Source organism: Argiope bruennichi, chromosome 7 (genome assembly GCF_947563725.1).
Source record: "Argiope bruennichi chromosome 7, qqArgBrue1.1, whole genome shotgun sequence".
NCBI lineage: Eukaryota > Metazoa > Arthropoda > Arachnida > Araneae > Araneidae > Argiope > Argiope bruennichi.
In genome coordinates this window covers 72,296,815-72,313,425 of record NC_079157.1, presented here as the reverse complement: position 1 = coordinate 72,313,425, position 16,611 = coordinate 72,296,815, and the positions used below count along the sequence as shown (strand labels likewise).

Below are 16,611 nucleotides of genomic sequence, written 5' to 3'. Positions count from 1 at the left end.
TTCCTGTTCCGGATGGCCTACTGTAAGCTATTTATATATATGACGGAAGTTCAGGTGGTAAGATTGAAACACAGAATAGAATAACGCAAAAGTCTCCTTATAGGAATTGAAAAAGAGAGAAAGTGGTTTGAAAAATTCAATCAAAAAGTTTCAAACCACGCTGTATATTGTCGATTCTATTAACACACAAATTTTTAATTTTATATTTATTTCTTATAAGCTTTAAGATCAAACTAAATAAAATGGGTATTTACTATTTTATTGGAATGTTTAATACGCGAATCATTTTACAAAATTTAACTGAAACAATTGAAATTTGAAAAATCCAATCAAAAAGTTTCAAACCACGCTGTATATTGTCGATTCTATTAACACACAAATTTTTAATTTTATATTTATTTCTTATAAGCTTTAAGATCAAACTAAATAAAATGGGTATTTACTATTTTATTGGAATGTTTAATACGCGAATCATTTTACAAAATTTAACTGAAACAATTGAAATTTGAAAAATCCAATCAAAAAGTTTCAAACCACGCTGTATATTGTCGATTCTATTAACACACAAATTTTTAATTTTATATTTATTTCTTATAAGCTTTAAGATCAAACTAAATAAAATGGGTATTTACTATTTTATTGGAATGTTTAATACGCGAATCATTTTACAAAATTTAACTGAAACAATTGAAATTTGAAAAATCCAATCAAAAAGTTTCAAACCACGCTGTATATTGTCGATTCTATTAACACACAAATTTTTAATTTTATATTTATTTCTTATAAGCTTTAAGATCAAACTAAATAAAATGGGTATTTACTATTTTATTGGAATGTTTAATACGCGAATCATTTTACAAAATTTAACTGAAACAATTGAAATTTGAAAAATCCAATCAAAAAGTTTCAAACCACGCTGTATATTGTCGATTCTATTAACACACAAATTTTTAATTTTATATTTATTTCTTATAAGCTTTAAGATCAAACTAAATAAAATGGGTATTTACTATTTTATTGGAATGTTTAATACGCGAATCATTTTACAAAATTTAACTGAAACAATTGAAATTTGAAAAATCCAATCAAAAAGTTTCAAACCACGCTGTATATTGTCGATTCTATTAACACACAAATTTTTAATTTTATATTTATTTCTTATAAGCTTTAAGATCAAACTAAATAAAATGGGTATTTACTATTTTATTGGAATGTTTAATACGCGAATCATTTTACAAAATTTAACTGAAACAATTGAAATTTGAAAAATCCAATCAAAAAGTTTCAAACCACGCTGTATATTGTCGATTCTATTAACACACAAATTTTTAATTTTATATTTATTTCTTATAAGCTTTAAGATCAAACTAAATAAAATGGGTATTTACTATTTTATTGGAATGTTTAATACGCGAATCATTTTACAAAATTTAACTGAAACAATTGAAATTTGAAAAATCCAATCAAAAAGTTTCAAACCACGCTGTATATTGTCGATTCTATTAACACACAAATTTTTAATTTTATATTTATTTCTTATAAGCTTTAAGATCAAACTAAATAAAATGGGTATTTACTATTTTATTGGAATGTTTAATACGCGAATCATTTTACAAAATTTAACTGAAACAATTGAAATTTGAAAAATCCAATCAAAAAGTTTCAAACCACGCTGTATATTGTCGATTCTATTAACACACAAATTTTAAATTTTATATTTATTTCTTATAAGCTTTAAGATCAAACTAAATAAATAGGGTATTTACTATTTTATTGGAATGTTTAATACGCGAATCATTTTACAAAATTTAACTGAAACAATTGAAATTTGGTCTGTAAACTACCGTATATTACATATCTAAACCAGTTGGAGTGGTCTCGCATGCTTTCTAATAAATACTTACTTTACTCTCACATACTTTCTAATAAGTATAAATGTGTCATGCCAGAGAACGCCTCACATGGCATTAGCGCATAATAGTCATGAAATATTAAATTTTGAATTTAACATATTTATTTATTATATCGCATCATCTTTCGAGAGGTTGTTTTTTTTTGGGGGGGGGGGATTAATCTCTGGCATGCGATTTATAGTATACACGACTAGTATAGATTAATAGTTAACACGACTATTCAAAAAACGCAATGACTTAAATGTATCAAATTTGGTACGGGATTTTGTGACTACAAGTGCTGTTATGTGTGAGAGTTTTGTTTCAATCGATGGATAAAAACATGTCTAAAACACAAATTTAAGTCATTGCGTTTTTTGAATAGTCGTGTTTACATTTTTCTGAACGTACAGATTGACAGATGGTCACTTCCTTGTTAGATTTGGTTCAAAATTTGATAGGTGTCTACACTATAGATGCTAAATCTATGTACCAAATTTCATCTATCTGGCTCTCTTGATTTTGTAATCATCGAGTTAACTTTTATTCCAACAGCCGTACCGACGGCCTTCCTCTGATCAGATTTTATTCGAAATTTTATAGAAATCTGCAAATTTAGTGCAAAGACCGTGTATCTAATTTCAATCGTCTAGCCTCAAAACGTTTTTGATTTATCTTTGTCACAGACAGACAGAGAGACAGACGGACGCATATTTTCTAAAAATGTTTTTTCTACCTTAAAAAGGTCTAAAACATGAAGATTTTCAAAATCTCGAGTTCGAATTTTTTGACTATACTATACTTTCCCTACACTATGCATACGAGCAAGTAAAAAATACAGAATGCCATTTGTTTATTAAACAAAAAGTATTACCCTTTTGATATTTAATGAATATTGATAGTATTTATTAATCTATTCACTTGTTCAGTATTCTTTAATATACTTATAGATCACTTCCGAGCTATTAATAAATTATAACAAACAGTGACTATTGCAAATAATTTTTCGTTTATTAGTATCAGTGCAATAATATTAAGAACAAATTCATTATCTATCATTCTATGCAGGATTTATTAATGAAATAATAATAGATTAAAGACCAATAAAAACGGAATAATCTGAAATAGCAATTAATTTTCTCGACTTGAAATCATATTTAAAACAGAATTAATTGAAAAGTTTCGTCTTTTGAATATTCAGTAACTTTTCTTTGTATAAGTACGAAATTCTGTATGACAATAAACGAATAATACTTTCGAATAATTCCAAAGAATGCATCCTGAGTTATATTATTTCTTCTTCTAAAGTGACTTAATGTGTGAGAATAGAATTTGTCGTCGAATTCAACGTAATAAAAACTCAAAATTTAATTAGTTTTTAACTAAACATCCTGTGTTTTCAAAATATAATTAATTAAATATATATATAATAATATAATAATAATTAAATATATATCGAAAAAATCATATGTTGCTTTATTAGCTTAATAAAAATGATTAACTAAGCTAAACAAAAGAAGATTAACTAAATGCATCAGTTGATTTTATAATTCATCTTTACATTTTAATATTATAGTACCTTATATGCTTTAAGCCCATATTACTTTAAGTATAGAAAATTTTAAATAAAATTTATATTAAGTTAATGGAGAATGTAATTTTTAAGGCATTTCCTCGTAAAAAAGGAAGAAAAATATAAGCTTACCTTTAGTCAAAGACATACTTTTTGAAGTGATAGACATGTTGTCAAATTATATGTGGTTCAACAAGCCCTGAAATAAGAAACACAATATTCAGATTCAAATCCAGATTCAATTCTTTCTTTTCCCCAAAGCTTAAGAACTACTCCACATTTTTTGAAGCACACAGATTGGAGCAGACACTAAACTCAAAATCCAGGAATTGAGAGTTTAATGTGTGCACGAGAAACATCAAGAGAACGATTCTAATGGCACCTTTCACTTTTTCACCGGTTTGTTTGGCTTATGATTAATTGCGCGTTCTACTCCACATTTTGGCTCAAGCTAAAAAAAATTCTGACAGAACAAACGCAGAGGATGTGTGATAAGCAAGTAGCCAAGAATTATATTTAGATTTTCTTAAATTTCCCTTCTCACAAAAATTTTTTACTAATTTTCTAACCCTTTAAAGACATTACCTCAAGGAAGTCGTTGGACAATTTTTTTTTGTTGTATTTTCAAATTCTGAGTCACCATATTTAACCAAAAAACTATACGAAGAGAATCTCATTTGTAATGCAGACGTGATAAACGATTGGCATTCATATGAACAAACAGAAAATTCAGTATTATTTAGAATGGATTTGAAATTGTCTGTTTTGTAAAATAATATAAAATTAAAATCTTTCTCGGAACAATTTGAAAAACAGCATTTGAGAAACTGTCAGTTCTATATTTTTTTATTAAAACGATTGTCAATTGGGTCCAAGTTAACTTTTCACCTGAAATTTTAAAGATATAAATCCTAGTCAATTACAATGAAAGATCGATTTTCTATGGAATATGTTTGTTTATCCCTAAAATAGTTATAGAAACAAGTTAAAACAGTAGAAAATTTTCCTTAAAGATTCATTTTGCAAAAAATGTAATTTATTGTTTTAATTTTTGCTAGGTTGCAAAATTTTTCTCAATCTTTTATTGCAATAAATAAGCAATTGCAATAATTGCTTAATTCCAAAAATAAAATAAATTGTATATTTTTTTCTGAATATTAATGCTATGAGGTTAAATTTTTTAAAATCATTCTTTAGTTTTCAAACATGCCATTTTATTTAACGTTTCATCTGTAGCAATTTTATGCATAATTAAGAAATGCATTTTTCATGCCAATGAAAAGACTCATGATGCATGGGTGAGAAAATACCTATCATGCAAAAGTATGTAATAATTATTTCACATATTTTTCAAAATAATGTGAAATGTTTTGTGAATTTTCGTTTCTTGATAGCTTCTTTAGATATATCTCTGGCATTATGTGTATGTTAAAAAGGAATATAATGAACAATATTTAAAAATTGGATAAAAAAAAATTTTTTTTTAAAGAATTTTTTTTTTTTTTTTTTTTTTTTTGTTATTTAAAAAAAAATTACGTTTTCGCATATAATTTACTTCCAAGTTTCGCTGTTATGCTGATTCTTAGAGTTAACTGAAATTCGTTTTGTTTAATAAACTGTTATTTAAAACTTTAATGATTAAAAACACCACTGATAAATCAAAATAGATTGATTTTAACTAACATTTAAAAAATTTTAATGCCAAATTAAATAATTAGTTCTTTTTAAATATTTATATTCATTTTTGTATTTGAAACATTGATAATTATCTGATATCTTTACTACATTTTGTAAACAATTTATAGCACTAAGAATACCTTAATCTACCCTGGATGGTTATTGAAAGATAGATTTTCCACGCCTAAGTTTTTATGTAACAGTTACTCTATTTTATTCACAATATTTATTTGAAAATCATAGATAAATAAAAATAACAGTTTTTGAAATTTATTCCAATAATATATCTTATATATGGAGACACAAGATTTTATCTAATTTGTTTAATATGAAAAGTTGTACAATTTTATTATAATTTATTCTTGTTAATTGAAATATGGAGGGATTAAGTATTCGACATGATAAATACAGATTTATAATCATCCAAATCAAATCATCATAAAAATAATGCAATCATAATCAGAAAATGCTCAAGGTTTAACTTCTTATATCAAATATTTTGAAAAAAAATAATCCTGTGGCACGGGAAAACATTGCCTCCAAAAATAAAATATATTATTAATATTCTAACTTTAATATGTTTAAAACCCTATAATCAATATTCAATCAAATACAAAAAACAGTTGTCAGTAATTTTCAAGAAAACTTTGTTCTTCTATTGTTGCAGTCTCTTTCTCAGGAAAAAAAAATCTTTTTCAGAAAACTAATTTCGAGCTCTGTCGGCTAAATTTGAACCGTAATCAGATGACGAAAACAACACCGGAATCTCTGCCATGTCACATCAAAAGGTATTTAATCCTTAATTTTGAATTTAATTTAAAGCATAGAACCCTAAACCATAGTTAATCTTTACAATCAAGTTTAGACTTTTTTTTTTTAGTTATACTATTTTTCAATACGTATCATACGTATTAAAACCAATTTATTTTGTCTCTTGAAGGCTGCATGGAAGCTCAATATACTAGAAAATATTCTGTTTCTGTACCTCCTTTCCCGACAAATTTCTTCAGAAATAGATACAAAATTAATTATGATTTGCCAATCTTTAAATAAAACGTATCTCAATCAATCTGAAATTAAACGTAACCTTTAAACAAATGTATAAACGCGATCTAAATCAATTTAATTCATAAAATTACAATCTTTACCGCGTATTTTTCAATGATTTCGAAGGATAAAGTTTCAAAGAATCCTCTGAGATGCGATATTCTTGATCAGACCGAATTAGGGATTGACCTTGAATTTCATCCGTAAGATTTTGAGTCGGCAAGCATTACATAATAGTTTAACCAAGGAAAAAAATGGCAATGTTTCTAACGAAATAAAGTAATTCAGGTACTTTTTAGACAATATGTAGAATTGCTTTTCCTTGTACTTGAACAATTTATTATATTTCAAATTTTTTCTATTTATTTTTGAGGGGTCTTTTTTTTTTTTTTTTTTATAATCCAAACATAATAATATGGCAATATGCTTTTTTTCAAATAAGAAAAATTAGGTTTCTCTTACAACACTAATAAATTAAATTAATTAATAACTATTCTCTAATTAACTTAATAAATATTTTTAAGGTGAAAGAGGACATATATCACATTACTCTATTATATGCCGCCTCTGCCTTACTGAAAAATGATTTTTAGAGTTTTCCCAAGGTTAAGAAATTAAGCACAAGAAAAAACTTAATCGGATTTCTCTTTATCTAATTATTATATGCAATGTGCACTGTTTTCTGTATTCAAATTTTAGGGTATCAGAAATAAAATACTCATTGTCAGTTATCGTAATTTTCATGTTTTATCCACAGTTAACCACTTTTAAACAGGAATCTTAAATTAATATCTAGATGACAGCTGTATTATTTCATAAATAACCAAAATATTGTTTTATTAAAAATGTCTTTTAAAGAAAGAAGAAGGTAAAAAATATACTTCTTTCTATATATAACAAAATTTGCCAACATGTCAAACACAAAATCGTTGTAAAAGAAATTTTTTTCTTAGCAATAAATAAACGATTCAAATAATTTAAAAATAAGTTTTATCTTATCAGAAATTTAAGAAATAATTTATCTCTTTTTGAAGAGAAATTTACTATTCGAACAAGTATGTGATAATATTTCAATCAAAAAAAATTATTTCAGACAAAATTTTAATAAATGACAACTGACAATGGAATAAAATGGAAACTGAATAAATGAAAACGATTTTTTTCCCCTCTCACAAAAAATTATTTTATTTCTTTCAAGCTATTTAAATTAAATATGAATATTAAAAATAAGCAATTTTTTTTTTCTTTTATAACCAAACGATAACGAAAAGAAAAATACATTCTATTCGAATAAACGAATGCATTTTAAAACACGATCTCCCCATGCTGAAAAAATAGAGAACATTCTTTTCTTACCAAGAAGAGAGTAATTGTAAACTGTGTTCTTAACGGATCCTGAGTTCTGACAATCTGTTCTTTAGCCGGAGGTATTCTCCTCACAGAGACAGAAACTATACCGGAAGTGACGACACTCTCCAAGGAGGATGGAGCTGAGAAACTCTAATGTTGACAATCGCCTCGACCTCAGGAGTGTATATGCTCCATTTCCCTACTAATTTTTGTCTCAAGTTCTGCTTCGTATCGTTTTTTGCTTAGCCATTTGCAGCTATTTACACTTGTTCGCTAGCCTTCAGGTACACAATTGATCCATTGTCTGTTGAAAGTATTAACAAAAAAAGTGCTGCTGTTTTGGTGTAGCCTTAAACTCTATTTTGAGGAGGGGGTGTACTTGCTCAAAACTCTCATACATTTATGTCTACTCCAACTGTTTACTTTCTTCTGTATGAAGTATATAAAGAAGGAATATTGTAATCGCAACAAAAATTCGAAATCGAGATTTTGTTGAATCTCCTGGTTTAAAATCCCCTACCCCCTCTCAATAAATAAATAAATAAAATCTGTTTGTGAATATGATAACGTAAAACCGATTTGAACAGCTATATTGATGAAATTTGGCACATGGACCTTACACCAAATTTGTAGATTTCTATCGAATTTTTGAACTAAATCCTTTCAGAAGTCTATCTATCCAACTGCTCAAACACAATTGAACATGATTATTAAAAAATTAAGAGAATTAGATTAATAAAATTTGGTACGTATATTTAACATTTCAAATGTAAATATCTATGAAATTTGAAACCAAATCCATCAAATGGCTCGATCTTTTTTTTCAGAAATATCTAAACCCAATCATTCAAAAGCGTAATGACAAATAAATGAAATTTGGTGACTTATGACTTATCTTATGACTACAGTTACAGTTCAATATTAAAGTTTGATTTCAATGGGTTGGAAAAATGACATCCAAAATACAAATTCAATATATTATGTAAGTAATTAATCACCAAAGAGCACAAGATAAATTCGTGGCCATACTGAATATCCCCAGTTTTATTGGAGGGGGAACATCTTCATTAGAAATTATGCGATAAAGTTTTTTGTTAACCATTCTCGCTGCTAAATCCTTAGAAATGACAAATAGCCCAAAATGAAAAGAAAAAAAAATCGAATGCTGCAGATTTTACTGAAAACTTATTGCAAATTGCACTTCCAAGAACAAAAAAATCTCATCGAGCGAATTCAACAACTAGGAAATTATAATTAACATGTGAATTTATTTTTTAAATTGCATTTGCTTTCGAAGAAAAAAAATCATTATAATTATAAAATGCTCTGAAATTGATTCTTAAAAGTTAACAAAAATACAAGGTGGACAATTTAAATAATTTCAAGGCTCTCTAAGGAAATATAGATATTTTAATTTCACAATCAGTAAGTTATAACTTTTTAAGTTAGTGAATCTTTATTTAAAGCTAATCAAAAATTAGAATAACTTAAAAGTAAAGTAATAAAATAGCAGCATTCTGATGTATCTTTACAAAATGAGGGATTACGGGAAATTATCCATATAATTTAAAATAAAATTATGTGCTCTAATAAACAACTTTGCATCACGATCGTAACAGAGTAAAAAAAAAGATCGTGTCAGCTATTAATGATTTTATTAAATATAATCGTCACTTAAAATCATATTAAAAGAGAAAGGATAAAAGAATAAAATGGACAAGAGAAATTTCTTTACTCTTTATTCTAATGGGAAATTCCAAGCAGCATGTTTTTTGTGTTACACCTACAGAATAAATTTGTATTAAAGGGATGTAATACTTAGAATTAATCCTTCTAGATTCATCGGAATAAACTCTTTTTCCCTTATAACATTTCGGCAAAAACAAAAACGAAACATTTAATTTCATTTTTTGATGAAAAAATAGTAAAAGAAAAGGACAAAATAAGAATAGCAATGACATTAATGTAATAAAAAATATTATTGTAATTCAATAAAGATAACATTAAGGAAAAGGATAACATTAAAATATATTGATTTATTTTTAAGAAGTCTTAGATAATTGTTTAGCTTTCCTTTGAGTTTTAAAAAAATTGTCTGCTTATGCTGTTATATATATTTAAAATAAAATAATAAAAATAGACATATATTAAATAAAAATCGTTTGCTCTCATCGTTTTTTGAAACAATAATCGAGAAGAAGCATTTTTTAATATCAAAACGTAATTAAATATTAATAAACATAATATCGCAAATAAGTTAGAAAACACAAATATCAATAAAGATAATAAAAGAAATAAATTAATAACGCATTTAAATATCAATCGCGGTTAATATCAAACGCTCCTTTATAACAAAACGCAATTAATCAATCGATTACTGGCTACTGGAATCTCCCTGATTCCAGTTACTTAATAATTATTCATTTATTACAATTGCAAGTTTTTAGATTAAAACTATACTTTTTGATAAATCACAGTTCATTAAATCACCATAAAACATTGCCAAATAAATCATTACAATAAAAAGCAAAGATTAATAATTCCCAAATAGCTCCAAATATGCTTATGTAGGAATTAATAACGCTGTTTCACTTTAGAATATTAATTTTATACGGGTTAGTTACGTAAAGCAGCTAATTAAGATGCAGATAAACCAGACTTTTTTCTTTGAGCACATCTTGAACTGGTGTTGTTTACTTGAACTCACAACAGAATTGCATAATACTATATATTCAAGAGTTGTTTCAAAGCAAAGAAAAGTGAATGGAGTGAGTAAGAGAATGGAGTAATTCGGCATTACTTTAACGTTTTAATATCCCATTTTCATCTAATGAATATAGGGTTTATCACAGAAGTTTATACTTCGATGAGTTTCTTAATATAGAAATACACAAAAACATAATGTTAAAATCTTATATGAAAATATTTAATGGTCAACTGTAACCGACGAATTGAGGTGCAACATCTTAAAGGAATATCCCAAATGTCTTATGTTTAGCAGCACCTGAACGATAATGAAAAACAAACAGTGCATTTTCAATAAAACTCAAATTTTTTATTAATTAATTTGAATTATAAAGATTTAATGTTAACCGTTATTTCTGTATGCATTAGTTATTCAAAGTGATTTGTCAAAATTTGACGCAGGTATTAAATAATTTATATTATTCAAGGTGTTACCAAATTCGACCGCTAAACTCAAAAGATTGATAGTATTGTGGTGAATAGCATATAATCCAGTTAACAACTACGCTACAAGAGCGCACGCTTTTGTATCCTGGTTTAGTTACTGGACTGCCAATCACGTCCGGGTCACCAACGTGCATGTTTGAGTTTCGAACTCGCAACGTTAGGGTTCATAGCCGAGTAACAAAGCCACTACACAAAAGTGTACACTCCTTTCCGGAGGTTGTTATCTGGCTTATGAAGTTACTACCACAGTATGCATGAAGCGATGCAAAACTGCTATAGAGCATGGGTCACAAAATGTCATTTATTGTGAGAAAAAAGCAAAAATAGTTATAAAGGGTGTGAGGGGGTGCGGAACAAAAAAAAATCAATAATAAGTAGAAAAACATTTATTTGATGTAATATGGGACAATTTATCGCAGCTCAACCTCAAATAAGAAGACGATGAGTAATTTTTATCTAAAGTATTCGAAGTTACGAATATCATTGCATAGCCAACACTGACGGATAAAGAAATGCCGGTAATCTGCAGTTTCGTTTGGACACTCTGCTTTTACAATTTTCACAGGATAAATATGTTTTATGGCAATTTTTCATTCTCTTGATGTCTATTATCATCGCTTTGAAATCGCCAATCGAATTCGGTAACACGCTGCATATTACATTTTACAAATTTTGGCGTTAAAAGAAATCACGTTTGCCTACTGAGATATTAAAGAAAAAACATTTTAGTCGAAAAAAATGCACAAAATGTAGCAATAGAAGCTATTTTCTTAAATTTTAATTAGTTTTCCATTAATTAACATATCAAAATTTTGAGTCTTCATTTAGCGTAGTTATAAATATAGTATCATTATATGTAAGAAATCTATATTGAAAATAAGACATATATAGAAATTAATTTGTGCAATTTAAGTCTTAAGGAAGCTTTATTTTCTTAAGATTTATTAAACGAAAACCTCAAAATTTGTTTTCGCTGATGAAACTCTTTTGAAATTTCACCTTTCACTATTTTTATTCAATAATAAAGCGATTTTTATTCAGAAATAAAATTACATGTAAATATTTTATCGCCCTTTTTTTAAGAGGGACTTGATAGTTTGATCTAAACCCAGAAACGGATCATCAAATAAACAAAGGCTTTCCTAAGGCTTGCATCATTTGGGGAACCGAAATTTTGATACCTTTTTTGTCGATGTTTTCTGAGTACATTTTTATGCTTTCATTTAATTTACAAGGCCATTTGAATTGATTCAAATCAATTAATTGATTAAAGGCTAAAATTTTATTCTAATATTTTTAATCAATTATCTTTCACATTATGTTATTTAAAATCTTTAATACATTGCTTTACATTTAAAAAAAAGTTTGACTCTATAAATAAATAGTATTGATATTGTGCTCAAATATTTTTTTTAACTTTTTTGTTTAAAATTGTTTTAAATTTGAATCGATTTTTAATATGAAAAATACTGAAAAAAACTCTTTCAAAAAGACCACGAAATTAAATGGATTGTCAATTTATCAGAATTTGCTACATAAAATTGCTTACAAAAATAATGAAGGTCAATAAAAAAATCTGGTGATGTAAGTTAGAGATTGGAAAAAAGGAGTCCGAGAATTGCATTGAAAAAATTTTATTCGATCCTGTCTAAAACTGATGAGACATCACAATTATTAGACATTTTATTACAATTGAAAGAGGCTTACCTTTAAATAAATCGTACATCAAACTTTTTCTTTGAAATTTCCGATATTTGTAATAGAGACCCCTCAAGAAAAAAAGTTTGAACCTTATTTACAATATTTGATTTATTTACAATATACCTTATTTATAATAATTTCAATTGACCCTGAAAGAGAGAAAAATGTATTCTAGGTTACTCATTTCACTACAAATAATTCCCAAATATCTTGAACATTTTTTTAAAAAAAGAATATTTTATTAATTTTAGAAAAGTATTTGGAACAGTAAAAAAAATCGCTCATTGAAAAAATTCATTGTTTAGAAAAATTTAAAAAGATAAAAACGCTAAAAATAGCTTAAGCTGAAAAGTGGATTTTCAGTATTATTAAAGAAAAAAAGGAATATTACCATTACTGTAACAGAAGAAATTTCAGTATCGATAATTGCTTCGATATCAAGTGTGCGTTCACTCCATTTCCCAACTAAATTTTGTCTCATGCTCGGCTACACGTGCCCCTTCCCTATTATCCATTCGAAGTTATTTTCACTTTTTTGTGTTAGCCTTCAGATTCACAAAAGATTCGTTGTCACCTGAAAATGTTATTGTGGTTCCGAAACAAAGCACTTCTGTCGGTACAATCCTATACTCTATTTTTAAGGAGGGGGAGTTGAAACCTAAAAGTCTCAAGTAAGATTGAATATTTCTTATTTGTGTTTCGGTAACAGTAAACATGAAATAGAGGACAAGCTAAGTTGACTTCAAAGAAAATTAAAAAAAAAATTAGAATTTCAGAAGTTTGGTAACTATCAAAAAAAAAAAAAAAATGCTTAGAATAAATCGTAACAAACATTTTTGGGTTAGTCTTCGTTTTGGGTAAACAGTTTTCAGTGAGTCTTTAAATTCATCAAAGTAACGAAGATAAAAGTATGTAATTGCAAAAGGTGTAAATATTCACCATACTAAGCAAAGTATGTTAAACAAATTTTCTTGAATCTTTTTACATGAATCTTGAAATGAACCAGCATGAACATCATTTATATTGTATGAAATTAGATACTAGAAATGATTGAAATAAAATGATACCACATTTTAAATAAAACAGTATATTAATCTTAAATAATTGTAAACATCCTACGAAAAGTGATTTTCCGTTATACCCTGCATGATAACTAAAAAATTTAATTTATAAGTCAGTAATGATTAATAAATAGTAATAATAATTATTAACGTTGAATATAAAACGAAAGAATCAAGTCTGAAAAAAAAGCAGATTGGTCAGTTGGAAAAAAAGCAGATTATCTGCAAACTGATAATAATGCAGGTAACAAGAAATAATAAATCAATGTCTTTATAAGAATTGAAAATTAATAAAAGTAGTATCTTGTATTAAGTTTAATAATATATAAAGATAATAGTACAAAATAAAAAAAAGCTACTAATATTTTATTTCTTGTTATTATTTATAAAAGAAATTGAATTAATAAAAAATATATTTTAGGTGATATTTAATTTTTCATGATTGGAATATAATTATTTTTACAAATGATTAATCATGAAAATGGTTCAAGTCCGTTTACCTTCTTGAAATATATATCATTTTTGCTAAAGCTGCTTAAAATAAATTTATATAATCAAATTACAAATTGATGCATTAATGGAAATATTGCCATACTTGACATAATTCATATACATTTTTGAATTGACTATATTCTAATCATTAACTTTAAAAAAACGGCCTTGCATCACTTTTAAAATAAGTGGTTCAATGGCTGCATTTTATATGCATTTAGTGGCCAATAATAAAATATTGTTCATTCAATTCATAAAATATTAAAAATAAAAAATTAAGGCATCTATTGAAGAATTAAATGAAAAAAAAAATAACTCCGCAATTTTTATGTACTTTATAGTAGAAAAAAAATATATGCTAAAACAATTTTTTAGTAAATATGCTTTATTATTCAAAAATAAATTTCAGTAGCTTCATGATATTGATAATCCTTGCTTATTTTACCGAATATTCAAACAATGCATTTATATTAGGTGTTATTATATTATAGTATTATATTAGATGTGACAATAAAATTCTTTAGCTGAGAGATGTTTTCTTCACTACGCCGGGGCATGGAGGCCGTTTTGGCACTCAGGTTGGAACCACGTGTGTCTAGAAATAAATAGCTAATTCACAGAGTTAAGGTGAGAGAAATTAGTTTTCCAAAGAAGAAGAGCACTTCAAGTTTACAAAGCGGCCCACGTAAGTTTACTTGACACAGTCATGATTTCCGTCAATCTATCTTTAGTTAAACAAGCAGAAGTTCAAAGATGAGTTCAGCTTTTGAATGAGACATGATTTCAGTTCTCAGTTACGCTTTTGCGTATATTGAACATTTATTACCTGTCCATTCATGTTCAGAAATGTTTAAAAAAAGAACCATTCATCATTCAAGCTGCATCATAAATATTTATGATGTATTCCAAAATTAATTTCAATTCACAAAATTCAATAACAATTTGAATTATAAAAACGTTTTTAAGCATAAAATAGTGACAGTCATTATAAGCAAAATCTTTCTTCCTTAACTTTCAACAACGAAAGGAGATTATATGGTTACATACTAGATAAAACGAAGAAAACGTTTAATTTCATTGCAACAATGAAAATTATTCAAAAAATATTTTTTGAAAAAAATTAAAAATTTAAGAAAAAAAAAAGTACTTTAGCCTAAATAATATAATTTTAAAAAAAGCGTGGGTTTTTTTTTTTTTTTTTTTCAGATTTTAAAGTGGTGTAAAAATTATTTTTGTGAAATAATATTTTCAGAAATTATCACTGGAAAATGCCATTTTTTTTAATTGAAAGATTTAGAACCAAAAACTATGAAATTTAAGGAGGAGGGAGTGATAGCTTTCACTCATGAGCATGCAACGAAACTGATCTGAATCTTTAATCTAAATTTGTTCCGTTACTCAGGGGATGATTCGTGTTTGGACGATGCTTGAGGAGTAGCAGCCATGACACTTTTTGGTTCCAAGTGACGAAACGTTCTCTCTTCCGAAAAGATGCCTTCTTTCCTTCTGAGATTGATGAAAAAAACGACACTTCTGATGTTTTAGTTGATAATGTCATTTTGTTTAACTTTTTTAGCGCAATTACGTATTTATGAAACAAACAGTTCTTTGTGATATCTATCAGAAACAAGCATCAATTTATTTATTTTTCTCCAGTATTTTTTTTTTTTTTCTAGAACAGGAAGAACATTAAAATATTTTTGTGAATATGTGATGCTTAAAAAGTATCAAAATGTGAAAGAAAGAATATGCTAATTTTAGTATAAATAAAATTCATTGTGGCTATATATGGATGTCTGTATGTTCTACATCTCCTCTTAAACAGCCGGGCCGAATTTAATAATATGTTGCACACTTATTATATGAAACATGAGAAAGAATACCAAATTTTCAAATTATAAAAATTAATTAAATATTCGATTAATTGGAAATTAGCAAAAAAATTTTGTCTTTTTGAACTACTCTACCACTATTCTTTTTTTATTTCTGTTTCACTTTAATATGTTTTTACAGATCTCAAAGAAATGATTTAACTATCTTAAAACTTAGCTTAACGCAATAGCTCAAATGAAGACAACCTTTCTAATATTTCAACAATTGTAAACAAAATTTGCAGGGATAATACAGAAACAAATAAATATTAAATATAACCAATGTCCCTAGTGAAACAGATGGTAACCAAAGACGAATAAAAATAAATAAAGCGTGCTGAATTTAAAGCACAGTATAACCAAGTATTTTAGCAACTATATTTATTTATATAGTGTTTACATTTATAGAGCAAATATATATCACTTTTTACAAAATTATTATCTATCAATAAAATCTATCCCTACCATCTCCCCCTCAAAGAATAAAGATTTTTATGTATTATTTTTTGCTTTTTACACCTTTTTTGAACAATTTTGGAACTCTTTAATTAATGCTTAAAATGCAAAGACTATTTTTTAAATACTTGGTCGAATGGCATTTTATCCAGTACGTTTTCAAATTAATTAATGCATAACTTTTTTATGCATAAATGCATTATGTTACCCAAATCAAATGTCTGCTTTTTCAAACAATAATAAATAAAGTAAATCTCACTTCTAATATTAAAAGGATTTAGATAAGAAATAAAACAATG

At 26.6% G+C, this 16,611-nt stretch overlaps 1 protein-coding gene across 4 annotated transcripts in view; it reads right to left on the bottom strand.

The window, feature by feature from the left end:
- The window catches only part of LOC129974984 (obscurin-like), a 236,724-nt gene extending 223,816 nt beyond the window's left edge, over positions 1 to 12,908 (bottom strand). For 3 of the 4 annotated variants that reach the window (XM_056087825.1, XM_056087828.1, XM_056087827.1), the window contains exons 1-2: positions 7,546 to 7,749; positions 3,598 to 3,664 (exon numbers count right to left, since the gene is read on the bottom strand). In XM_056087825.1, the coding sequence (XP_055943800.1) occupies positions 3,598 to 3,634 (37 nt within the window). In that variant the 5' untranslated portion in view covers positions 3,635 to 3,664; positions 7,546 to 7,749. Of the gene's footprint in view, positions 1 to 3,597; positions 3,665 to 7,545; positions 7,750 to 12,823 lie in introns of those variants that run through there. The other variant, XM_056087826.1, reaches the window with a different exon arrangement.
- Between the last annotated feature and the right edge of the window lie 3,703 nt (positions 12,909 to 16,611).